Genomic DNA, 27,202 nt, shown 5'->3' with positions numbered 1-27,202 from the left:
GAAGGACGAGCAAAATCTAATTAATAAATAGCGAAGGACATCCTCAACTGCCGTCGCAGGGACAGAGGCATAGCGAAGGAGGTCTTTCACCCATACTCTAAAAAAAAAAAGTTTTTAAAGTTGCTTTTGTCAGGGTGGGAGGTGGTTAGTGAACACTAAGGGAGTCAGGGGAGGTTATCCCTGATTCCGTCCGATGGTCATCTAGTCATTTAGGGCACATTTTTGTGGCTTGGTTGTAAAAAAAAAAAAAAAAAGGACCAAGTAAAGTCAGCCAAGTGTTCGTCAGGGACGCCCTTCTTTTTCCATTGTCGCTTGAGGATGCCCATCTGTTAGGCACACCCCAGTCCCGCCTTCGCTACGCCTCCGACATGCCCCTGGGAACTTTGGTCGTCCCCGCAACGGGAAGCAGTTGGGGACGCCGAAAATCGGCTTTCGATTATGCCGATTTGGGTGACCCTGAGAGAAAGACGCCCTTCTCCCGATTTGTGTTGAAAGATGGGCGCCCTTCTCTTTCGAAAATAAGCCTGATAGTCATGCTGTCTTCACCCACCTACTAGAAACTTCTCTCCCACCATTCCTTCTTTCACAAATTCTATGCCCCCTTCCTCATGCTATTTCAGCAGTTTTTTTGTATCACATATCCAAACTCTATACCACCTTGTGGTTGAGCTAGCAGACTGTTTCCAACTTCTCCTTTTCACTATCTAGATATAATGTGGTCTCAAACTGTATGAAACACAGGAAATCTTGACCTAAAGATTAATATAATTCTAAATATCCATTAAAGTTATCGTAATTACATTGGACCATTCTATATGCATGTTTTTATCTTCTAAAAGCTTGTAACAAAGTTCACAATCAATAAATTCTTAAGCTATCTTCTACAATATCTTGCCCTAGACATGACCTTGGTCAGCAAAATTACAGAAAAAACAGGGTTTTTTTTCCCATTCTTGTAATGCACCTCTCTCCCCAAGATCTTGTATAACCGTCTACCTCCCACACACATCTGTCTCAGTAAAAAGGTCCACTTTCCCTTCTCCCATTGCTTGCCCAACAAATCACACTAAATGCCTAAACATGTTTTTTGGGTCCAGTCTAGTTAGTAGGAGTGTGGGGTCACATGGCTGTCCTTGCACAATTTCAAAAGGCCACCCTGCAGCCCGATCTAGTTAGCAAGGATTGAAAACAGCACACAGAATTGTTAGGGAGGGATGAAATAAATCTTACAGATAAACCTTATTTCATTATCCAGAGGAGTGCTCTGAACATACAAACATTAGGGGTTCCGAGCCCCCCAAGTTTCCTACACTTACTATTTCCGATCATGCTCCTACTTGGGTTGAATTATTTGATTTTGAGGGAGACCCCTGGACTAGATACTGGTCTCTTAATAATGCTTTCTTGGGAGATGAGTCTCTGGTTCAAGCCTGTAGAGCTTTGCTGAAAATTTTCCTTGATCATAATCTGGATTCTGGGCCGCCCTTGGGTGTTGTTTGGGATGCCCTTAGGCAGTTTCTAGGACTTTTTCCTTAAGGCTGCTTCCCAACATAAGTGGCAAGAGACTAGATGACTACAAGAATGTACTTATCGTATTTGCAGCCTTGAACAACAACATAGGCTTACAGGCTGAGTCCATTTTTCAGTAGCGATAGGCTGCAAGATTGCAATTGCATAGTTACTATACAGAAAAAGTGGCCTCTGCCAGGGTGAAACATCAGGCATATGAGAAAAATAAGAAGGCGAGTCACATCTTGGCCTTGTGCCTGCGTACACAACAAGCTGATAGAAGCATATATAAAATTAAGGATAGACCTGGAATTTTATTGACCTGTACTGCTCAGATACAGGAACGGTATAAATCTTGATTAAAGAAATGATTCATTCTATTAGATCGCTCTCTAGCCATAAATCTCCAGGATTAGATGTTTCTGGGGGGAAGGCTATAAAACATTTGCTCCTGAACATGTCCCATTACTTACAGATGTCTTGAATGCAGTTCATTTAGGTACCCCCTTGCCTATGTCCATGGTGAATTGCAGTGATCCCTAAATCGCAGAAAGATCTGACGACATGCCAGTCCTATTGCCCTATCTCAGTGTTGAATACAGATGTAAAAATGTTGGCAAAGGTTCTGGCTGATAGACTTCTTGCAATCTTACCCTTCTTGATCCATCCTGACAAGGTTGGCCTTATTCCAGGCAGACAGGCCTCTGATAATATTCGTAGAATAGTTGACCTGGTCATGATCACCTGTTCTACCTAGACACTGATGTGTCTTCTCTGAGAAGGCCTTCGACTGAGTTTATTGGCCTTTTATGGATGTAGTTGTATCCAAATTTGATCGGTGTTCTCATTTTTGGTCCTGGATCACAGCATTCTACATCCTTCCGTGGGCCCCTGTGAGTATTAATGGGGGTAACTCTCAACAGTTTTAATTGAGCAGGGGGGGTTTGACAGGATTTTCCTGTGTCTCCCTCATTTTTACCCTGGCACTGGAACCTTTAGCAAGTGTTGTTCGCTCCAGCCTGGATGTTCATGGACTTCACGTGGGCGACATTGAATACAAAGTAGCACTTTTTGCAGATGACATACTTCTATCGCTTACTAATTCCCTTATTTCTCTTCCAAACTTGCTTTTTCTCTGACAAAATTACTCGGCAGTCTTGGGATTTAAAATTAATATGAGCAAATCTGAAGCTTTTAATGTTAATTTGGATAGGACTCTTCAACAGGCTGTTTAGCAATCATTTAGCTTTAAATGTGTGGCCAATAAAATGTAGATATTTGAGTGTTTACATAACCACTGATTATTCAGGTTTGTTTCAGGCAAATTATCTAGCATTATTGCATGAATTAAAGCTTCACTTCATTCGCTAGGATGATTTGCCCCTTTCTTGTTATTTATTTATTACATTTGTACCCCGCGCTTTCCTACATATAGCAAACTCAATGCGGCTTACATAGTAACAATATAAAGAATTGCAAAGTCGTAAGAAGAATATACAGTTTGTGGTAAACACAAAATTAATGGGGTTATGGTCAAATGAATCTTTTACCTAGGTTCTTATAGTTATTTCAAGTCTAGCCTGTACCTCTGACTAGAGCTTTTGTTTCCTACCTTCAAAATCATATTACACACTAGGGATAGAACACAAGGAGGCGTATTTTCAAAGCACTTAGCCTTACAAAGTTCCATAGGTTTCTATGGAACTTTGGAAGGCTTAGTGCTTTGAAAATATGCCTCCAGGAGGCTCACCAAGGCCTCGTTGTGTTCTATCCCTATAAAGAATACTATGGGGCAGCCTCAGACATTTGTTGTTCCAAAGGAGGCCTTGGTGAGCCCCACTTGGTTCTTTATCAAGCGACTTAGGGGCACACGGCAGTTGAATGGTTTCAAGCACATCTTCATAAGCTGTGATTGCATTGGAGCAAACTCAGGTTGGCCTCATGAACTTGGCCCTTTTATTGTGGATGCCTCCTAGGCACAGGGAGCTTGCCTGCTCGTTATATATTACATTACAGGACATTTATAGCTCACACAGTCCTACTGAGTTCTGTGTGGCTTATAGATCAAGAGAACTGGGCAATCCCCAGGAATATTACAACAAAAAAGTCTAAATTCACATCCACATCTCAATAAAAAAACACATTACGAATCCCCAAAAGAAAACAACCTCAAAATCATTGGGCCATAACAATCAGTAAGGCAAATATTTTCTAAATAGAAAAGTTTTCAACAGCTTCCGAAATATAGCATTGTTAGCCTGACCTCTAATAATATGCGGTAGACTATTCCAATGAGTAGCTGCCTGATATGCAAAGGTGCTGACGAGTGTCTTATATTTAACCTTTTATAGGGTTAGGATAATGAAGCAATAAGAACTCTCTTGAATCAAAAGTAGAATTCCTAGATGATACGTGAAGAAAACTCATATAATAAGGAGCTAACCCATGCAAAATTAAAAATACGAAAAAGCACAGTTTAAACACAACACGCACATGCATCGGCAACCAGTGTAATTGTAGTAACAATGGTGTGTCCCTCTCAAACTTAGGTAATTTGAAGATCAAGCGAGCTGTTGTATTTAATAAGGTCTGAATTTTTTTAATTGTTCTCTATACAACCCATGTAGACTATATTACAATAGTCAACATGGGACAATACTATGATGTGAGCGATCAATCTGGCATAAAATTGGACCTTTTGCATCTCAGTTCTACAATACTTTAAAAACTCTACTGGCTATCTCCTGGAACTGAGATTCAAAAGTAAAATGATTATCGAAGATCACCCCTAATATTTTCAGTGTACAATCCAAAGGAAAAATCAATCCATCAGTGTTTAAATCTTTATCATTAGTGAGGAAAAATGTGCAGTTCCAATTCAGTTTGACCTTACTTGTGCATTTGACTTGGTGAACCATGAACTTTTATTAGGATTGTTGAGTAGTTTTGGACTGCATGTGGAGGTCTTGCGGTGGTTTCAGGGATTTTTATCTCATCGTTCCTACCAAGTCAGGTGCAGGGAAGATGTTTCAGATGTTTGTTTGTCACCCTCTCGCCGATTTTATTCACTATTGTTTTGCAGTCTTTGGGTGTTATTTTGGAGCAAGCACAGTTTCAAAGTTTTATATATGTGGACGACAGTGTTTTGTCCGGGGTTTGAAGATTGGAATGCAACTTATGCACAAATTTAAAGTGTATGGATTTAATTGAGTCTTGGATTGTCCAACATTGGCTCAAGATTAATAAAGAAAAGACATAGTACTTATGGTTGGGACCTTTGGGCCACCCTTTCCGCTACAATACAGTAACTGTGGGGTCAGATTGTTTTAGTTTTGTGACAGAGTCCAAATTATTTGGCATGGTGATTGATAGTACATTTAGTATGAAGCCACAAATTAATTTGGTTGTTAAGAAATCTTTTTATCAACTTAAATTTGTTGTATTAAGAACTATTTTGAAACTTCAGTTTTTTAGACTTGTTCAAACATTAATCTTGTTCGTGGGTTGTGCTAAAATCTCTTTAAGAGGTATGCAGATAGTTCAAAATAAGTTCGAGCCTCTGTTATCTTACTTTTTGAAAGTACATTGGCTTCCAGCAGAGGCTCAGATTTATTTTAAGTTAGGTGTTATAGTATTTCAGATGCTGTAGAGTGAGGACCCCTTCTATGTCACTGCAGCAATGGTCGTATTATTGGAGGGGGGTAAGTCGGACCGTTTAAGGGCTCAATGGTTATTGTCTTTTCCTTCAGTTAGGGTGTCAAGTATAATAAAAGTTTATCATCTTCACTTTCTTATCAAGTTCCAGCTTTTTGGAATTCACTGCCTTTGGAGCTGAGGCACAGCTCAGACTTTCTTACGTTTAGAAGGTTACATAAGAAATATGTAGTGGGATCTTTTAATTAAGTTATTTTATTCTGAATGTTTTATGGTATATGTATTGTATTCTGAACATTGTGTTCATTGTCTTCTTTTTGTAACCCGCAGTGAACTATATTGGTATTAGCTGGCTGTAAGTCCTATATAAAATTTAAAAAATAAAATGTTGAACAGGTTGGTAAATAATAAAAACTTTGTTTTCTCCTTATTCAACTTTACCTTAAATGTGACTGCCCATTCCTCTAATACTTCTAATCCTATTTTATTCATAGAAACTATACCTTTCAAACTCACACTCAAAAGGAATAAGCATGATATAATCGACCTAAATTAGTCATCAGGAATTATGTTTTGAAATCTTTCATCCCAAGGACACCATCATCAAATTAAATAAAATAGTGAATGGGGGAACCTTGGGGAACACCACAACCCGGGTTCCATTTATCCAATAATACTCCCTTCATTTTTACCCTATACACTTTGGGTTTGGGATTACATGGGTAGAGATCGTGATTTTCAGCTAACAAAGTTCTCCCCTATTGTGGATAACACTCTTTTTCCACAGGATCAACACCTGGGGGTCTTTCGGTCTTGGCAACAGATGCAGTTAGTTACCTGGGGCAATTTTTTGATGGTATTGACTTAATTTCTTTCAAAGAATTATCTCATGATTATCAATTGTCACCAAGTAATCATTTTGCTTATTTACAGCAGACTCACTTTTTCACATCGAAATCTATTAAGCCTGTTGTCACGTAAGAAAACACCTTCCTGAAAGATTTATGTGAAGATTTTCATAATATGCATACATTAATCTCAGTTCTATATTGTTATCTTAGAGACAGGTTACCTCTTATCTGTCTCATAGAGCTAAATGGGAAGCTGAACTGGGTGTCCAATATGGAGAGCTTAATTGGAAGGCAATGGGAGTGGCCTTGCTGTGATTGTCTAGAGCTGTTATTTTCCAAGAAAATGGGATTAAAAGTAGTGTATCATTAGCGTCTTTCTCCTGCCAGACTTCACCATATTTTTCCTACTGTTTCGGTGTTTTGTTGGAGAAAGTGTGGCAAGAGAGGCACTATGGGACACATTTACTGAACATGTCTTAAGGTGCGTGCTTATTGGAAGACAGTGCATTATAAGTTTCAGTCCTGGTTAGGTCTTGAGATAGCTTGGGACTAGGGGATTTACTTGCTTAATTGACCAGTTCCTGGAGTGCACTTGAGACAGTAAGGTCTTATCCAATGCTGCCTTAACACAGCATGTCACACTCTGGCTGCTGCATGGAAATAGGAGACTGTTCCACCTGCTTGGGGGAAAGGAAGGGTTATACAAATTAGAGGTTCCTGCTTTGGACTTTATGTTTGAGAAGCGATTTGTTTTACGCAGTACTTCTCTTATTTCATATGTTTGTTGTATATTGCTTTTTCTTTGTATTGTTGCCTTAAAAGCTTCTAGTAAAAAAACTCTATAGATTAAAAAATAATAATAATTAATCCATAGGAAGCCATGTCCTCTTGTGGTTGCAGACTGGCTGAAAGGAGATAGAGAGCAGAATTAAATGGTCAGTTATCCACATGAAAAAGGGTCAGTAGTGGAGTATCCCAAAAGTCTGTACTAGGACCTGTGCTGTTTAACGTGAAAGGGCATTTTCGATATGACGTCTAAATCTAACTTTAGGCATTTTGCTGAAAACATCCAAAAATCAAGTAGTGAAATTGAGCATTTTCAAATCAGAAAAACGTGTATCTTTTTTCTTTGAAAATGACCATTTCCGAGATGTTGTTGTGCTTAGTACCTCTATCATTTTGGACCATTAAAAAAAAAAGTCCAAGTGAAAAATGCACAAAATCAAGACATTGGGACGTAGGAAGAGCCAGCTTTCCTAGTAGACTGGCCACACAGTCATCCCAGCAGAGCAGTGGATCACACTAGGGGCCACTGCAGTGGACTTCACATAAAAGGTCTTAGGTACACATCTCACCATTACCCGCTTATATTGTATGGTGAGCACTTCAAAACCCTACTGTACCCAACTATACACCACTACAGTAGTCCTTATGGCCGCAGGTGTCACCTATATGTGGGTACAGTAGGGTTTGGGGGGCTGACACTTTCCACCACAAGTGTAATAGTTAGACTGGATTAGGGTCTGGGCCACCTTCTCTACAGTGCACTGCAACAACCACTAGGATATTCCAGGAACCTGCTTGCTGTTCTAATAGGATTGGCCATAGCATCTGAAGTTGTCATAGAGGATGGTATGTACTCTTTCATTTACATCTTTGCGGGGTGGGAGGGGTTCAGTGACCACTGAAGGAGTAAGGGGGTGTCATACTTTTATTCCCACAGAGGTAATCTGGTCATTTAAGGTACTTTTTTGTGGCTTATTCAATAATAAAAAACAGGTCTAGACCAAAACGTCCAACTTATAGCTCTGGATGTTTTTGTTTCGTTCCATTATAGCAGAAAAACATTCAAGTGCTAGAAATGCCCAGATCCTGCCCTTAACACGCCCTTGCCATGCCCCCTTGTGATTTGAACACACGTCTGATGGACTTCATAGAAAAACATATAAAAACTGTTTTTGAAAATACCAAGTTGGACGTTTTTATGAGAAAAATGTCCAAATGCAGATTTATGCCACTTTTTGGACGTTTTTCTCTTTTGAAAATGAGCCCCATAATCACCAATGATGTAGAAATAGGAATGATAAGGAAGGTGATCATTGCAGATGACACAAAAATATCCCAAATCATTAGAACTGTAGAAAATTGTGAGGATTTGTAGAAGTATTGTGTGAGACTATGTTACTAGGCATACATAAGTACATAAGTATTGCCACACTAGGACAGACCAAAGGTCCATCAAGCCCAGCATCCTGTTTCCAACAGTGGCCATTCCAGGTCACAAATACCTGGCAAGATCCCGGAAACGTTCAAAACATTTTATGCTGCTTATCCCAGAAATAAGCAGTCGATTTTCCCCAAATCAATTTAATAATGGTCTATGGTCTTTTCCTTTAGGAAGCCGTCCAGACCCTTTTAAAACTCCGTTAAGCTAACCGCCTTTACCACATTCTCTGGCAATGAATTCCAGAGTTTATTTACATGTTGAGTGAAGAAACATTTTCTCCGATTCGTATTAAATTTACTACTTTGTAGCTTCATCACATGCCCCTAGTCCTAGTATTTTTGGAAAGAGTAAACAAACGATTCACGTCTACCCGTTCCACTCCACTCATTATTTTTTAGACCTCTATCATATTTCCCCTCACCCGTCTCTTCTCCAAGCTGAAGAGCCCTAGATGCTTCAGCCTTTGCTCATAGGGAAGTTGTCCCATCCCCTTTATTTATTTGTTACATTTGTACCCCACACTTTCCCACTCATAGCAGGTTCAGTGCGGCTTACATATTATATACAGGTACTTATTTGTACCTGGGGCAATGGAAGGTTAAGTGACTTGCCCAGAGTCACAAGGAGTTGCCTGTGCCTGCAGTGGGAATCGAACCCAGTTCCCCAGGTCCAAAGTCCACCACGCTAACCACTAGGCCACACCTCCATCATTTTCGTCGCCCTTCTCTGTACCTTTTCTAATTCCACTATATCTTTTTTGAGATGTGGCAACCAGAATTGAACACAACATTCGAGGTGTGGTTGCACCATGGACCAATACAAAGGCATTATAACATCCTCTCTTTTGTTTTCCATTCCTTTCCTAATAATACCTAACATTCTATTTGCTTTCTTAGCCGCTGCAGCACACTGAGCAGAGGATTTCAATGTATCATCAACAACGACGCCGAGATCCCTTTCTTGGTTGGTGACTTCTAACGTGGAACCTTGCATTACACAGTTATAGTTTGGTTTTCTCTTTCTCACATGCATCACTTTGCACTTATTCACATTAAACATCATCTGCCATTTAGACACCCAGTCTTCCAGTCGCATAAGGTCCTCTTGTAATTTTTCACAATCCTCTTGCAATTTAACAACTTTGAATAACTTTGTGTTGTCAGCAAATTTAATTACCTCACTAGTTACTCTCATCTCTAAATCATTTATAAATATGTTAAAAAGCAGCGGTCCTGCCACAGACCCCTGAGGAACCCCACTATCTACCCTTCTCCATTGAGGATACTGACCATTTAACCCTACTTTCTGTTTCCTATCCTTTAACCAGTATTTAATCCGCAATAGAACACAACCTCCTATCCCATGACTCTCCAATTTCTTCTGGAGTCTTTCATGAAATACTTTGTCAAACGCCTTTTTAATATCCAGATACACAATATCAACCGGCTTGTCTTTATCCACATGTTTGTTCACCCCTTCAAAGAAATGTAGTAGATTGGTGAGGCAAGATTTCCCTTCACTAAATTCATGTTGGCTTTGTCTCATTAATCCATGCTTTTGAATATACTCTGTAATTTCCTTCTTTATAATAGTCTCTACCATTTTGCCCGGCACCGACATCAAGCTCATTGGTCTATAATTTCCCAGATCCCCTCTGGAACCTTTTTAAAATATCGGTGTTACATGAGCTGCCCTCCAGTCTTCCGGTACCTTGCTTGATTTTAAAGATAAATTACAAATTACTAGCAATAGTTCCGCCAGTTCATTTTTCAATTCTATCAGTACTCTGGAATGAATACCATCTGGTCCAGGAGATTTGCTACTCTTCAATTTGTCAAATTTCCCCATTACATCCTCTAGGTTTATAGAGATTTCATTCAGTTTCTACGACTCGTCAGCTTCGAATACCATTTCTGGCACTGGTATCTCTCCCAAATCTTCCTCGGTGAAGACCGAGGCAAAAAATTTATTTAATCTCTCCGATATGGCTTTGTGTTCCCTGATCACCCCTTTTACCCCTCTGTCATCTAGCGGTCCAACCTATTCTTTTGCCAGCTTCTTGCTTTTTATATACCTAAAAAAAATTTTACTATGTGTTTTTGCCTCCGACGCAATCTTTTTTTCAAAGTCCGTCTTAACCCTCCATTGCCCCTGGTACAAAATAAGTACCTGAATATATGTAAACCGCTTTGAATGTAGTTGCAAAAACCTCAAAAAGGCTGTATATCAAGTCCCATTTCCCTTTCCCTTTCCCCCCTTACAGCGCTTTGCATTTGGCTTGACATTCCTTATGTTATTTCTTATTAATTTCAGTCGGTTCCTTCTTCCATTTTCTGAAGGATTTTCTTCTTTTAGCTCTAGTAGCTTCCTTCAACTCACTTTTTAACCATGCCGGCTGTCATTTGGTCTTCCTCCCTCCTTTTTTAATACACGGAATAAATTTGGCCTGGGCTTCCAGGATGGTATTTTTGAACTGCATCCATGCCTGATGTAAATTTTTGACCCTCACAGACGCTCCTCTATTATATCTAGTTTTTCATTTAGTGCAATATATTCTAACTCTCCCATCTTATTTCTTAGACTTCTGGCATTTGCATATAGACATTTCAAACTTTGTTTGTTGTTCCTATTTACATCATGCTCAGTACTTGACAGTATTAATTTACAATCTTTTGTCTGATTTTTATTTTTATTTAAGGACACCTGATCTACTATGGTCTCTTCTGCAACCTCACTATCGAGATATCCACAATTCCAGGAATAACATGTATAGAATGTTTGTACGTTTGGGAAACTTGCCAGGTGCCCTTGGCCTGGATTGGCTGCTGTCGTGGACAGGATGCTGGGCTCGATGGACCCTTGGTCTTTTCCCAGTGTGGCATTACTTATGTATTGTTTTTAAAAGATACCTTATTCCGAACCATGTGCTTTTGAGCGACTCTCGGCCTTCCCCCAGTCTCTAGTTTAAAAGCTGCTCTGTCTTCTTTTTAAATGCCAATGCCAGCAGCCTGGTCCCACCCTGGTTAAGGTGGAGCCATCCTTTCGGAATAGGCTCCCCCTTCCCCAGAATGTTGCCCCGTTCCTAACAAATCCAAAACCCTCCTCCCTACACCATTGTCATATCCACGCATTGAGACTCTGGAGCTCTGCCTGTCTCTTGGGCCCTGCGCGTGAAATGGGTAGCACTTCAGAAAATGCTACCCTAGAGGTTCTGGATTTGAGCTTTCTGCCTAAGAGCCTAAATTTGGCTTCCTCTCTCCCACATTTTCCTATGTCATTGGTACCCACATGTACCAAGACAGCCGGCTCTTCCCCAGCACTATCTAAAATCCTATCTAGGTGACTTGTGAGGTCTGCCACCTTCGCACCAGGCAGGCAAGTCACCAGGCAATCCTCATGTCCACCAGCCACACAGCTATCTATATGCCTAATAATCGAATCACCCACTACAACAGCTGTCCTAACCCTTCCCATCTGGGCAGTAGCTCCTGGAGGCGCATCCTCGGTGTGAGAGGATATTGCATTCCCTGGTGTGCTGGTCCTGTCTACAGGATTATTTCCAGCAATGCCAGGGTGATGCTCTGCTTTTAGGAGGCCTCCCTTCTCCAAGGCTGCCAGATTGGAGGTGGGACTTCTCTATAACGTCCCTGTAGACCTCCTCTATGTACCTCTCTGTCTCCCTCAGCTCCTCCAAGTCTGCTACTTTAGCCTCAAGAGAACGGACTCATTCTCTGAGAGCTAGGAGCTCTTTGCATCGAGCACACACATATGACATCTCACCAAATGGGAGATAATCATACATGTGACATGTTGGAAAGGGGGACATTCGAGACAAAACATTAATTGTTTTCAAGATACTGTATAGAAAGCCTACTGAATGTAGAGCGAACTTAGATTGTGAGCCCACCTGGGACAGAGAAATATCCAGAGTACCTGAATGTAACTCACCTTGAGCTACTACTGAAAAAGGTGTGAGCAAAATCCAAATAAATAAATAAATAAATTTTGTAAAATACATGTATTTGCCAGCATGTATAATGAGAACAGCCATTTTACCAAATAAAATGCACAAAAAAGTGGCTTAATTCAGTGTTACATATGTAAATGCCAGAGTTTGCCAAATATACACATACAAGAGGAGCCAGCGAAGGGATCAAGTTCTAAACCTCAAACTTTTGACATTTTGAGGTGATTTTAGGTACAAACTTAGACTGTAAGCTCTCCAGGAATAGGCAATTACCTACTGTACCTGAATGTACATGGCTTTGATAACATTTGGGGTTGCAGATGGTATATAAGAAATTAAAATAAAAACACCTCAAAAACCCAAGTCCAAAAAAGCAGCTAGCTCACACTTACACACGAGGTGTAAATGCCAGTGGGAATTTTTTTTTTTAAATCTACGTTTTCCCAGTGTGAAATAGGGAGGAGATATGTATTTTAAAATTCTGCTTACACCATGCCCAGAACATTCCCTGTAAACTTTGTGCATATTATAGACACATATGTATATAGAGACTTTTCTAACAATATGGGGCTCATTTTCAAAACAAGAAAGTCCAAAAAACATCATGCAGTGGAGGCAGTGCATGCAAATCTCTCATGAATATTCATTGTGGATAACCCGAAAACCTAAGTGGCAGTTGTGCCTCCAGGACCAGGTTTGGGAACCATTGTACTAAGGAAACTAGGCACTCATCTACTGTTTCACTCACTGATTCAGAGTTGTTTTTTTTTTTTTTGGTTACATTTGTACCCCGCGCTTTCCCACTCATGGCAGGCTCAATGCGGCTTACATATTGTATACAGGTACTTATTTGTACCTGGGGTAATGGAGGGTTAAGTGACTTGTCCAGAGTCAATGGTGCGCCTAAGTTTGTAGAGTAGTAACGCTTATACGCATGATTGGCACCACTTTTCTTTATAGAATACTAGCATAACAGGTCAAATACATTCTGATATTTTAGGTGGGATCTGTTATACTAGCCACAGAGCTGGTGTAAGTGCTCACACCAGGTTTGATTAAAAATGCACGCAACATGTAGTATTCTGTAATTTAAATTTACATGCCCCTGCCTATGCATGACCCACCTTCAATTACGTGCCATCACATTTAGGTGCCATGTTATAGAACAGCCCAAAGCTGGAATGTTGCCAGGTGCATGCATATGTGCACAGATTCGCTTCTTTTTTTTTTTTTAATGTTTTTATTAACGTTTTTCTTTAACATTGCATAACAGCATTGTAAACAGCACAATATTCTAGTCCTTGGCTCATAAAACAACTTCAGATTTCCCCATTCCCTCCCCCTCCCCCCTCAGAGCATCTCAGGAATATATCAGTCTCTTCATGTACTATAAGTCCCCCAGTAAGCAGATCACATGTCTAGCCCTCGCCACTCCAGATATGGTGTCCATGTTTTTAAAAATCTCACCATTCCTCCACGCCTCAGGGCTGTGAGTTTGTCCATCAGGCAACAGTAATCTACCTTTGCCAACACTTGGTCCACCGAGGGTGTCCCCAGTTGTTTCCAGTTCTTAGCAATTAATATCCTGGCTGCTGTAACAATATAAGAGAGCAAACCGTGGGATAAACCACGACTGTCTCGTTTCGGTATATTCAATAGGCATAGGCCTGCAGTTAATGTGACCTCAGACCACAGATTCGCTTCTGTGCCAGTATTCTGTTCATTTATACTCATTCTTGGCACCTTTATGTTGGTGCCCTGTTTATAGAATTACCCTCTTTGAGTTTGAACAGGAAAAAGTCAAAGATTCGTAACAGACCAAGAGGTGCAACTGCAACAGAAAGTAAAAATGAAAGAAAGAAAACAGTCCTGCTTCCCTCTTTAATTTAGCTCCATTAGGTTTCTGGAGCATTGACCAAAGGACCATGAAGTTCTGAACCACAGCATGTACTTTTCTGTAACACTTCCTCTGATAGTACAACCTGAATTTATATGGGTGTTTAAAATGTAATGCCAATTAATACAAATAAGATAAGTGCACTGCAGGAACTGTTCTGTTCAAGCAAGTATCTACATTCGATCAGCATTACCAGAATGGTTCATCCAACTATCAGCAAACCGTATGCATTACATATAATTTCATATACAGATTTATAGCAGCATGTCAAGTCAATAACATAGTTCTTTACTTAGATGTGGTATGATAGATGAGGTGTAAATATTCCAATAATAATTGGAGTGCATTTTTATAGCAGTTAAGATTGCCTAGCTCTGCATATGTTGGGCACGCTACATGCTTAGAAAAGAGTTGTTGATGTATGTGTTATAAAGTCTGAGAGTTATACTTCGGTATGGAATTGAGAGAATCATAAAATGCTGGAAAGGTTTGAGAGAAAGTCTTGCATGAGGAGAGGGCAGGAAAGTAAGTGCCATGATGGGAACTTGTGCTTTGAAAGCAGCTGGTCTCATTGCATTCCTTGTGCACTAATCGCCCACAACTCTGTGTCGCTGTACAGGTTAATGGAACAGGAATTTGATGACATGGAAAAAACAAGTGCTTGAATTATTTTATCTTGAGTTAATATCTACATTGCTTGTAGCACGACTTATTAAATGTAATGATAAATAACTGAAGAGGCCTTTTACTAAAGTGCGGTATGTTGTTGCACTTACCGTGCTTTAACAGCAGATATAAATGCACTATTCCTCTCATTCTTGAACAGATTGCCTAATTTAAGAGCTTCTTGCGTGCTTCCATTTATAGAAAACTGGCAAGTTGGTGTATATTTACGTGGGGAAGTAGCAGTAGTGCGACTAAGAGCTATTCTATAACTGTGTGCTAAAAGGGCTTAGCGGGTAATTGTTAGGGGGGCATTCACAGGTGAGGGGTATGTGTGGGGCTAACATACATAACTTACAGAATACTATAAACTACACAGGTAAATGTTGCATTTAGGCACTAATATTTTGATGAGCTATAGTCTCGTCAAATTTTTGGCATGTTGTTGTGGGATTATGCTACTTGTGAGTATTTTATAAGAAGACGTCTGCACCTAAGTGTCCTTCTAGAATAGGCTCATTACCCATGGAAATACGACACCTAAATGGTGACGCCCAGTTATAGAATTTCATAGGCTGTGTGGTAATGGTTGGAGGTGTGCTTGGCATGTGTTTTACAGCTGCCGCACCAAAAAGTTCATTTCGAATATTAAGACTATTCAAATAGTCTTGAAGAGACAGTAAGGGCACCTGTGCTAAATGCACAAATGATAAATACCATTCCCTAACCCCAGATTCTATAAAGGCCACCCAAATTTGGACACAGATCCCAGATCCATGTGCAAATTAATTAGTTAACAAGCCATTAACAATCAATTATTGATGTTAATTGGCACAAATCTGCCTATGTGCTATTCTGTAACACTGCAAGCCTAGTCAAAAGAAGGCGTATCTAGAGGAGAGGCATAGGTGGGTCAAAGCCAAGGGCATTCCCAAAATCTAGGCGCAGTGTTACAGAAAGGACCATTTAGGCTCCCAACTTCCAATGGTTACATGCCAGCATTTATACCAAGTTTCAGCAGGTGTAAGTACTCGGGCGCAGGAATCTGCAATAAATGCTATTCTGTAAAGATTGCTTAGTGCTAAACGACTTTTATAGAATTGACACTTGACACGGATCTTCTCGATGCCTAACTCTGGGTGCCATTTATGTTTCAATCTTTTTATTGACACTTAGAAGAATTCTTTGCCTGTATCCAGCCTAGTTCTCACCCTCCACAACACAGCTTGCAGTTAATGCATGAATTAACGCATACTCGAAACCTTGGGGTCATCTTTTTTTTTATTTTTTTATTTATGAATTTTAAGTTTACATTTATGCAAATACATAAATCATAGAACTTACATGAACAAAAACATTAAAGTAATAATTATAATATTCAAGCAATGTTATATAATTTCAATTTAGTCCACATTGAAGAAGATCCAAGAAATAGGAACTAAGAATATCACAATTTAATAAAGATAAAAGAAAATATCTAAGGGATGGAAGGGATTAGAGTTAGCGCAGCCGATTTAGCGTTAGAGCCAGGGTTAAATGTCAAGTCACTCTTTACTCACAATAACTTCAAGCAACTTTCCCGGTTCAAGAAACATATAGTTATTGGATTGCAATGAAATATAACATTTACAAGGAAATTTAAGTATGAAGGTCCCTCCCAACTGGAGGACCCTTCCCTTCATCGCTAAGAAATCTTTTCTTCGTTTTTGTGTATCTCTTGAGAGATCAGGAAAAACTTGTATTTTAGAACCCAGGAAAGGAGTACCAATGTGGCGGAAAAAAAGTCTAAATATATTATTTCGGTCTAGTTCTAGAGCAAATGATACCAGCAATGTTGTCCTTTCAGTAATAACCTCCAATGAACTTTCAAGAAATTGAGTCAAATTTAAATCAGGTTGAGTTATTTGAACTGATCTTCCCGTTCTTGTATTTGAAATGTACACATCCTTAGTTAATGGAGGAAAATTATCTGGGGATATCCCCAGTATTTCAACAAAATATTTTCTTAACATTTCTTTAGCAGGAACTAAAGGAGATTTAGGAAAATTCAAAAAGCGCAAGTTACATCTTCTCAATTGGTTCTCCATATACTCAGTTTTTCTTTTTTGGAGGTTATTATCCTTAATAAGAGCTGCCGCTGTAGTTTGAACTGATAGTACCTCGTTTTCTATGGAGTCCATCCTGGTAGTCTGCTCCGTCACTTTTCCCGATAAAACGTTATGTTCTTGTGATAGTTCCGCCACTTTTCCGGCAAAAGAAGTTGCAATTTGTTGTAACGAGACATCCAAACCCTGAATCTTTTCCCATATGGAATTCGTAGTAGCAACAGAAGATCTTATCATCTCCTCAAGACTCGTAGAGGTTTCGCCCACAGGCAGAGGCAGTCGAACCGCCATATCTGCCCGACTCAATGTTTCCACCGGCGAAGACGTGGCTACGGGGTCTCCACGAACAGTTGCAGGGGCACCACTTCCGGGATCCACAACCAGCTGCTCCCGCCGCGCCATCGTCTCTCCTCCCGGCCTTGGGGGTGTTGTCATGAGAGGGGGGGCTCAATGTTATCCCCTCTACGCTGAGGTCCAATGTTTCCAGAGGGCCCCTCGAAGCGTCAACTCGAGTCCCCGGAGGCAGCATACCCGACTCTTCTAGAGTCAACTGTCGGGTGGAAGAGGGATTCACCTTGCCTGTGGAGGTAGGCAAATTGGATTTCCCTTTTCGCTTCCCCATAATGTTATGGAGAAGTTTTCACTCGCAGAAAACAATAGCTGGTCAGGAGCTGCTGCTCACACGTCCTTCCCAACCGCCATCTTGGATCTCCCGGTTATAAATTTAAAAAATAGTTAGGACCTTGGGGTCATCTTTGACTCTTCTCTCTCCTTCTCTGCTCATATCCAGCAGATCGCCAAGACCTGTCATTTCTTTCTTTACAACATCCGTAAATCCGCCCCTTTCTTTCTGAGCACTCTACCAAAACCCTCGTCCACACCCTTGTCACCTCTCGTTTAGACTACTGCAATCTGCTTCTTGCTGGCCTCCCACTTAGTCACCTCTCCCCTCTCCAATCGGTTCAAAACTCTGCTGCCCGTCTCGTCTTCCACCAGGGTCGCTTTACTCATACTACCCCTCTCCTCAAGTCGCTTCACTGGCTCCCTATCCGTTTTCGCATCCTGTTCAAGCTTCTTCTACTAACCTATAAATGTACTCACTCTGCTGCTCCCCAGTATCTCTCCACACTCGTCCTTCCCTACACCCCTTCCCGTGCACTCCGCTCCATGGATAAATCCTTCTTATCTGTTCCCTTCTCCACTACTGCCAACTCTAGACTTCGCGCCTTCTGTCTCGCTGCACCCTACGCCTGGAATAAACTTCCTGAGCCCCTACGTCTTGCCCCATCCTTGGCCACCTTTAAATCTAGACTGAAAGCCCACCACTTTAACATTGCTTTTGACTCGTAACCACTTGTAACCAGTGGCGTCGCGAGGGCAGCTGACACCCGGGGCGGGTCGCTGCTGCCCCCCCCCCGGGGGCAGCACGGCGCACCCTCCCCCCTCCGGAGCGCACCCCCCCCCCCCCCCCGAGAACATACCTGGAAGGCGGTGAGGGGCGGGCGGGAGAGCCAATCCGCTGAGTGCACGCCGCTGGGGGGTGTCGGCGCCTCGCTAGTTCCCTGCTCTCTCTGCCCCGGAACAGGAAGTAACCTGTTCCGGGGCAGAGAGAGCAAGGAATCAGCGAGGCGCCGACACCCCCCAGGGGCGTGCACCCGGGGCGGACCGCCCCACCGCCCCCCCCTTCCTACGCTTGTAATCACTCGCCTCCACCTACCCTCCTCTCCTCCTTCCTGTACACATTAATTGATTTGATTTGCTTACTTTATTTCTTGCCTATTAGATTGTAAGCTCTTTGACCAGGGACTGTCTTTCTTCTATGTTTGTGCAGCGCTGCGTACGCCTTGTAGCGCTATAGAAATGCTAAATAGTAGTAGTAGTAGTACTGTCATTCCACCATGATAAGTTACTGTGCTTATGCAGTAACAGTGCATGCTAATTTGGGCATTAACAGCTTAGGGGCCCTTTTACTAAGTGGCAGTAAGTCCACCGCAGGCTTATCGCATTCTGAGAGTGGAGCTACCACCGGCCTGGCGGTAGTTCTACCCCCAGTGCGCAACTTTTCCTGCGCTAGCAAAATATTCCAAAAAATATTTCTACCTGGTGGTAATAAGGCAGCACCGTGTGCTACCCAGTTACCACCAGGTTAGCACCAGAGCCCTTACTGCCACCTGAGTGGGTGGCAGTAAGTGCTCCCCCTGGCATGGCCACGCAGTAAGGACAATCTTACCACATGGCCATGTCTTTTTTCGGCCTTTTTACCGCAGCTTAATAAAAGGGCCCCTTAGTGTGGTTTAGTAAAAGGGCTTCTTACTGATTTGATTGTTTCTTTACTGAGCTATAGATAAAACATCTAGTAAAAATTCTGGGACATGTACTGTTACCTTTAGACAAGGAGGAATAGAGGATATGTAAACACTTAATCTTGCTCTGGTTTAGCAACAATGTTTGAGGTGATAGAAGCTCAGTAGCGTCTTTTAGAGGGAAATGGAAAGGAGGAAGAGGAGAGAGACATTGGGGTTTAAAAACTGAGGTTTGGTTCTTGAGTGGAGAAAAGGTCCAATACTGGGAAGGAAAGAAAAGGGAACTTTGGAAACATTCATGAAGTAGAATAACTTTGAATAATTGCCAATTATGTCACAGTCAATAAAATAATTTTGTTGATTATTTTTCAAAAATATATAAAGCAATGCAATGGTACAATATTATCCATTGCAAACTGTATTTACAGAGTGGCTTTTTTGTGTTGCCAGTTTATAGGCATGAAAAATGTAGTTCCTTGTCAGAAACTCTTCTGCTAGATCTCTTAATTTAAGCACGCATGATGGTCTGAAAGCCTATCTTGGTGATTTACCATGAAGATTAATCAATGTTATTAATTTACGAGCCCCTGATGCATGAACGAGAGATGTTTCCACATTAAGGAAGTGAACTGCTAGGAGAGGAACATGAATATAAACACTGTGGTATTGTTCCATGAAAAAAAACAAAACATGAAGGGTACAGACAATATTCTCAATTTAGTTTTTTTCCACAGTGTTTTCCTCTCTGAGCCTTGGCCTCCTTCCGGAAAGGTCAGCGACACTAATGGTGTATGATGATATTGTTCAGATTGTATCGGGATTTCAAGGTATGTATATACATTGGTTACAGTAAACACAGCTGTAATATAAAGCCTGATTGGTCAATATTCAGAAGCACTTACTCAGTCAACTTTGGTTGCTAGCTGCATGTGCTTTGTTTTCAAAATTTGCTGCCAGCAAACAGATTAAATTTTGGCTATGTATTGACTTCTACAGATAAAGTGAATCTATATGAGTTGAAAAGGGGCTGAAGCATTCGAGTGGGGATGGGGGTGGGGTGAGTGAGATTCAGCTGCTGTCTGGATAACTTTATAGGTGGACCGCTTACATAGCTGTCCTAACTTTAAGCAATAGCATGGGGCATTCAGAGTCACCACCCTTCCCAAAAACAATCAAATATATAACATCTTTGGCATAATAAGACCACAGCTTTATTAACATCCTTTCATAGAAGAAAACAATGATGATAATATAATTACTGTATTCTCTCTAATAATCACCCCCTACCCTTTTCAGAGCCAGAAACCTTTTGATTTGAGTCTAACATTCAAATTTTTATTCCCCCATTGATCACCCATCCCCAGCCATAACCTTGAGAAGAGGTAAGAAATGTCTGGTCATTATGAGTGGGTACAGCGTAGAGAACAGAGAAATAACTCAGTGCCCCTTCAGTCCTTTTTATCCACAGCTATGTCAAGTAGCTCTCTTCACAGCACCCCCAAGTTTGTTTGTCTTTTTCTGTGCTGACTGCTTCCTCTTCAGTCCCTCACTCCTTCCCTCAACCCTAAACACAGGAGACTGCAAGAAAGTTTAAAACAAATTATTATTATTTGTTACATTTGTATCCCACATTTTCCCACCTTTTGCAGGTTCAATGTGGCTTACATATAACCGTTAATGGCGTTGCCAATTACGGTCTGAACAAATACATGATATGAATGAATACAAAGTGATATTGTGGTAGAATTATTTGTAGCATTTGTATCCCACATTTTCCCACCAATTTGCAGAATGAGGTACATGTATGGTAGGCACAGTTGGGGGAGCTTAGAGAGGAAAAGGGGGAAGAAGAGTCAGGTAATGTTCGTTACGGTCTTTGGTTGCATTGTGTCGCAAGTGAACAGTCATTTTTATGTTGGGTCGTGGGGTATGCTCTTATGAACAGGTCTGTCTTTAGTGCTTTCTGAAAATTTAGGTGGTCGAACGTAGTTTTTACTGCTTTTGGCAATGCGTTCCATAGTTTGTGTGCTTAGGTAGGAAAAGCTGGTTGCATAGGTGGATTTGTATTTGAGTCCTGTGCTGCTTGGGTAGTGGAGGTTTAGGTATTATCGTGCAGCTTTTGTAGTGTTTCTGGTTGGCAGGTCGATGAGGTCTGTCATGTATCCCGGTGCCTCTCCGTAAATAATTTTATGAACAGTCATGCAGATTTTGAAAGTGATACATTCTTTGATTGGTAGCCAGTGCAATTTTTCTCTGAGTGGTTTGGCACTGTCAAAGCGTGTTTTTCCAAATATAAGCCTGGCTGCTGTGTTTTGGGTGGTCTGAAGTTTCTTTTTGATTTGATCCTTGCATCCCGCATAGATTCCATTACAGTAATCTGTGTGGCTTAGTACTATGGACTGTAACAGGTTACAAAATATTTCCCTCGGGAAGAATGGTTTTATGCGTTTGAGTTTCCACATTGAGAGAAACATTTTCTTTATGGTGGATTTCGCTTGAGTCTCTAGTGATAGGTTATGGTCTAGTGATAGGTTACTGCTGCTTAGCAAGCCACAACAGTCTTTCCCATAGCAGTGAAGGGGTGGGGGTCTGGAATGCAAGGCCTGCAAAATTGCGACCATCGCTCCAACCCCACTACTTCCTCTTATCCTGCTTGACTTCCACCGGGCACAACCACAGGATAGCACGAGATAAACAGAAAGGAAGAAAGAAGCACTGTTCTTCAAAGCCTGCTCAGCAAGCTTTAAGTAAACACACCCACAGTGATCCTGCTGTCAGTAATGCTACTGTGAAGTCAGCCTCTAAAGCTTCCCTGAAACACAGAACTCTCCCCTCCTCTTTCAGGAGGGAAGTCCCCTCCCACATGGCAGAAATCCAGTCAGGACAAACATGCCTTTCCTTAGTCTAGCAGGGCAGTTTACCTCTGTTGTTCCTGCTCCAAGTGATGTAGGTTTAAGGTTAATACAACTCATCAAGGGGTCCTTTTACTAAGCTGTGGGAAAAAGGGCCCTGTGCTGGCAGCGGGGGCTGTTTTTCCTGCGCACCAGGGCCCTTTTTCCCACAGCCAGTAAAACCCAAAACAAATGGCCATGCGGTGAGATAACTCTCACCATGTGGCCATGCGGCAGTGAGCTCTTACCGCCACCCATTGAGGTGACGATAAGGACTGTGGCACTAACTCTGTGGTAAACAGACAGTGTGCAGCGATTCCCGATTATCGCCAGTTTACCGCCACACTAGCCATTTCCGGGGGTTTTCTTTTTACTCCGGAAATGGTGTGCGCTTGGTGCGGGACTACTGCCAGTGGCAGCCATGTTATTTTAGAAACATCTATATGTGCAAAGATTAGCATTTACCCATGTAAATCACAGAAATGTGTCAATTGTGATTTCCTTGTCATCTGGCTGCATCGTTTTGAACAAGTGAGTGTTATCCTCTTCTACCGGCAGATGGAGGTAGAGAAAAACTGATCTTTTCCAGTGAACTCATCAATATAACCTGCTGGTGCTCAGTGGAAAACTCCAGTATTTTCACTACCTCTAGCAGGTGGTAGGTTGTTCTAACTGGTGCTCCTGGTCCATGGCCTAGCTCCCCAGTCTGCTGGCTATGAATACACAACGAGGTTCAGCCTAATGGTCACTCCCAGGTAACCCAGTCCCTGGACTGGACCTGGTTTAGTATGGAGCTTGATTCCACTGTCCTCAGTTACGCTTTTTAGCGTCCACTGGGTGCGGCATTGGCTCAGCCCTGTGGGCCCCTTCTAGCCTGTACACCCTGTTTGGGTGTTTTCCTCTGGGCTCCCACTGCAGCTGCCACGCAAAAAAAAAAACAACCAAACAAATTGACCTGCCTTGTTTAGCTTTGTTCTCCTGTTTGAGGAATAAAGCTAAGTGAATTTTAAGAAAGAAAGAAAAGGCAAGGTTTGCCTTTTCAAAAAAAAAAAAAAAAAAGCACAGCAGTGAGCAGAGGGACACAGGAACCCTGGCCCATAGTCAACTTGAGCACTCAGGCAGACCTGCACGCGCTGGCCATATGGCCATGCATGCTTGCCAGCAAGTGCTCTCCTGCCTGGAAGAGCCAGCAGCTTATTACAGCTTCCAGCTATGACTTCAGAAACAGTCCCAGGGGAGTTGGGGGCCACCAGAGTCATGTCTCAGCTTCCCAGCTCAGAAATATCAAGAACTGTGACCCTGATGCCTTCGGCAGGAGCTGTGGTCATTTTGTTGTCTTCTTCTTTCTCTCCTGCTGCAACTGCTGTGTAGCAAGAGGGCTCACATACACCCCTTTGGGACTTAGAGGATTGGGGGTCTTTCTCTTCTACCCATCCTGGGTCCGCTTGTGGGGAACGTCCCTGGGGTTTTTTGCTCCAGAGCTTAACCCAGATGGTAAAGCAAGCTTTGCAGACAGAAGCTGGTTGCTTGGCCAGTGCTAAGGTCATTTGGGGCCAGGTGGGTCCCAGCCAGAACCCTGGTCCAGAGGTCAAATGCCGCAGAGGACACCAGGGGCTTCTGAGGCCCCAGGTGGTCCCTGGAGGATCTGAAAGTTCTTACAGACCCTTAGTTCCCTTTGTATTTAGATTTGCAACAGAAGATTCTTCAGAGAGAAGAGGAAGAGGCTCTTTCGCCAGCAGGAGCTCTCTCGTCTCATTGATTATGTTACTGAGGCCCTTGGGCTTCTCAAGGCTCCTTCTACTATGCTGGAGGGCTTGGCAGTGCCCCCAAAGCATTTTCCACTTCATGAGGCCCTCACCCACATGATGCAGGCAGAGCTTCCAGCTATGACTTCAGAAACAGTCCCAGGGGAGTTGGGGGCCACCAGAATCATGTCTCAGCTTCCCAGCTCAGAAATATCAAGAACTGTGACCCTGATGCCTTCGGCAGGAGCTGTGGTCATTTTGTTGTCTTCTTCTTTCTCTCCTGCTGCAACTGCTGTGTAGCAAGAGGGCTCACATACACCCCTTTGGGACTTAGAGGATTGGGGGTCTTTCTCTTCTACCCATCCTGGGTCCGCTTGTGGGGAACGTCCCTGGTGTTTTTTGCTCCAGAGCTTAACCCAGATGGTAAAGCAAGCTTTGCAGACAGAAGCTGGTTGCTTGGCCAGTGCTAAGGTCATTTGGGGCCAGGTGGGTCCCAGCCAGAACCCTGGTCCAGAGGTCAAATGCCGCAGAGGACACCAGGGGCTTCTGAGGCCCCAGGTGGTCCCTGGAGGATCTGAAAGTTCTTACAGACCCTTAGTTCCCTTTGTATTTAGATTTGCAACAGAAGATTCTTCAGAGAGAAGAGGAAGAGGCTCTTTCGCCAGCAGGAGCTCTCTCGTCTCATTGATTATGTTACTGAGGCCCTTGGGCTTCTCAAGGCTCCTTCTACTATGCTGGAGGGCTTGGCAGTGCCCCCAAAGCATTTTCCACTTCATGAGGCCCTCACCCACATGATGCAGGCAGAGCTTCCAGCTATGACTTCAGAAACAGTCCCAGGGGAGTTGGGGGCCACCAGAATCATGTCTCAGCTTCCCAGCTCAGAAATATCAAGAACTGTGACCCTGATGCCTTCGGCAGGAGCTGTGGTCATTTTGTTGTCTTCTTCTTTCTCTCCTGCTGCAACTGCTGTGTAGCAAGAGGGCTCACATACACCCCTTTGGGACTTAGAGGATTGGGGGTCTTTCTCTTCTACCCATCCTGGGTCCGCTTGTGGGGAACGTCCCTGGTGTTTTTTGCTCCAGAGCTTAACCCAGATGGTAAAGCAAGCTTTGCAGACAGAAGCTGGTTGCTTGGCCAGTGCTAAGGTCATTTGGGGCCAGGTGGGTCCCAGCCAGAACCCTGGTCCAGAGGTCAAATGCCGCAGAGGACACCAGGGGCTTCTGAGGCCCCAGGTGGTCCCTGGAGGATCTGAAAGTTCTTACAGACCCTTAGTTCCCTTTGTATTTAGATTTGCAACAGAAGATTCTTCAGAGAGAAGAGGAAGAGGCTCTTTCGCCAGCAGGAGCTCTCTCGTCTCATTGATTATGTTACTGAGGCCCTTGGGCTTCTCAAGGCTCCTTCTACTATGCTGGAGGGCTTGGCAGTGCCCCCAAAGCATTTTCCACTTCATGAGGCCCTCACCCACATGATGCAGGCAGAGTGGGAATCCCTTGGATGGGGCTCTCTGTGGGACCAGGGCCTTGAACCATCTATATATGTGATTGCCCCTGAGGAGGTGAATTGGTACTGGGTGTACCGCAAAGTGGATTCCTTGGTCTCAGCGGTCACTAAGAAGACTTCTGTTCCCATGCGGGAGTGTTCTGCCCTCCAGGTGCTCCACCACAAGCAGGTGGGGTAGCAGTTCAAGCTGGCCTTTACCTTTGGCTCTTCTGATGTCCAGGCCACCATCTGTGTGGACTGCTTAGGGGTGTGTACTATGCTGTGTTAGCTGCAGCAGCTGCCAGAGTCCCTAGAAGTCTGTCACCTAGAGTTTGGCATGGCCTTCCTAGTGGACATCTTTTATGATTTGACACAGCTTTCCCCCTGGTCAGAGACTGCCTCTGTGATCAGCCACTGCTGGCTGTGGTTTCATCATTGGGTCGCGGATGCGGCCTCTAAGAAGCTCCACAGTCAACTGCCCTTTCATAAGCTCTTGCTCTTTGGGGAGGACCTGGAAACATTAGTGAAGGATGTGGAGGAGACTCAGCCTCTCCAGCTTCCTGAGTTGAGACAGAAAAGTTCCCATCATTCCTCAGTATCTCGAGAGTGGTCTAGTGGGATGGGCCATTTTCAGTCAGTCCGGCACTTGCCATCCCAGGCTTTGGGTGCTGGTAGGGTGCCAGAGCCGGTGGTGGGAGGCGGGGATAGTGCTGGGCAGACTTATACGGTCTGTGCCAGAGCCGGTGGTGGGAGGCGGGGATAGTGCTGGGCAGACTTATACGGTCTGTGCCAGAGCCGGTGGTTGGGAGGCGGGGCTGGTGGTTGGGAGACGGGGATAGTGCTGGGCAGACTTATACGGTCTGTGCCCTAAAGAGCATAGGTACAAATCAAAGTAGGATATACACAAAAAGTAGCACACATGAGTGCTTGTTGGGCAGACTGGATGGACTGTGCAGGTGTTTTTCTGCCGTCATCTACTATGTTACTATGTTACTATAAGCAGGCTTCCTTTTGTAGCCTCAAAAAGACCGGGTGACTCAGAGTTACCAGGCCTGCACGATGAATACACGCTGGGCTCCGTGGTGGTTTCAGTTGGGGGGCTGGTTTTTACTCTTCTGTCACAAGTGGGCCCACATCACTTCAGGTCAGTGGGTTCTGGAGGTGGTCAGAAAAGTGTACTCCCTGGAACTCACCCACCCAGTTCCCAGTGCCTTTTTGGTGTCTCCCTGTGGCCTAGAGTTAAAGCACCAGGCTGTCATTCTTACTCTGCATCATCTTTTCGAGCTGGGTGCACTGGAACTGGTCCCAGAAGCGGAAAAAGGACTAGGTGATATTCCATTTATTTCATGGCCCCAAAGAAAGGAGGCTCCTTTTGTTTCATTCTGGATTTAGAGGGAGTCCAGTACTTTCATATGGAAAACCTTAAAATGGTGATCACCTAGTTTCATCTGGGCGAGTTCCTGACTTCCTTGGAACTCAAGGCGGCCTATCTGACAATTCCCATTGTGGAGCATCACAAGCAGTTTCTCTGCTTTTTTGTGTTTGCCCATCATTTTCAGGTTTATGCCCTTCCCTTTGGATTCACTACGGCACCATGTACCTTTTCCAAGGTGATGGTGATGGTGGCAGCCCATATGAGGCATCAGGGTATCTGTGTGCATCCCTACCTGGACGAGTGACTAATTCGGGCTGACTCGGAAGTAGAGGCTAGGGAGTCCACTTCTCAGGTAGTCGTCCTCCTGGAGGGCCTGGGCTGGGTGGTGAATCATTTGAATTGTCATCTTGTGGCTTGTTGGTTCTCTAGCTCAGTGAATCCTCCCTCTGCGCCTATTTCTCTTTTTGAGTCGGCAATCTCTCTGGTCTCCTACTTTCGTTATCTGGGGGTAATTCTCGACTCGTCTCTCTCTTTTT

General features: G+C 43.1%; 1 protein-coding gene across 2 annotated transcripts in view; it reads left to right on the top strand.

Annotated features, from left to right (window-relative positions):
* The window catches only part of FAM171A1 (family with sequence similarity 171 member A1), a 335,845-nt gene that overhangs the window by 146,815 nt on the left and 161,828 nt on the right, over nucleotides 1-27,202 (top strand). For both annotated transcript variants that reach the window (XM_030199961.1, XM_030199965.1), the window contains one exon: nucleotides 19,911-20,003. In XM_030199961.1, the coding sequence (XP_030055821.1) occupies nucleotides 19,911-20,003 (93 nt within the window). The remainder of the gene's footprint in view (nucleotides 1-19,910; nucleotides 20,004-27,202) is intronic.

Source organism: Microcaecilia unicolor, chromosome 1 (genome assembly GCF_901765095.1).
Source record: "Microcaecilia unicolor chromosome 1, aMicUni1.1, whole genome shotgun sequence".
In the NCBI taxonomy this organism is placed as follows: domain Eukaryota; kingdom Metazoa; phylum Chordata; class Amphibia; order Gymnophiona; family Siphonopidae; genus Microcaecilia; species Microcaecilia unicolor.
This window is presented reverse-complemented; position numbering and strand designations above follow the sequence as displayed.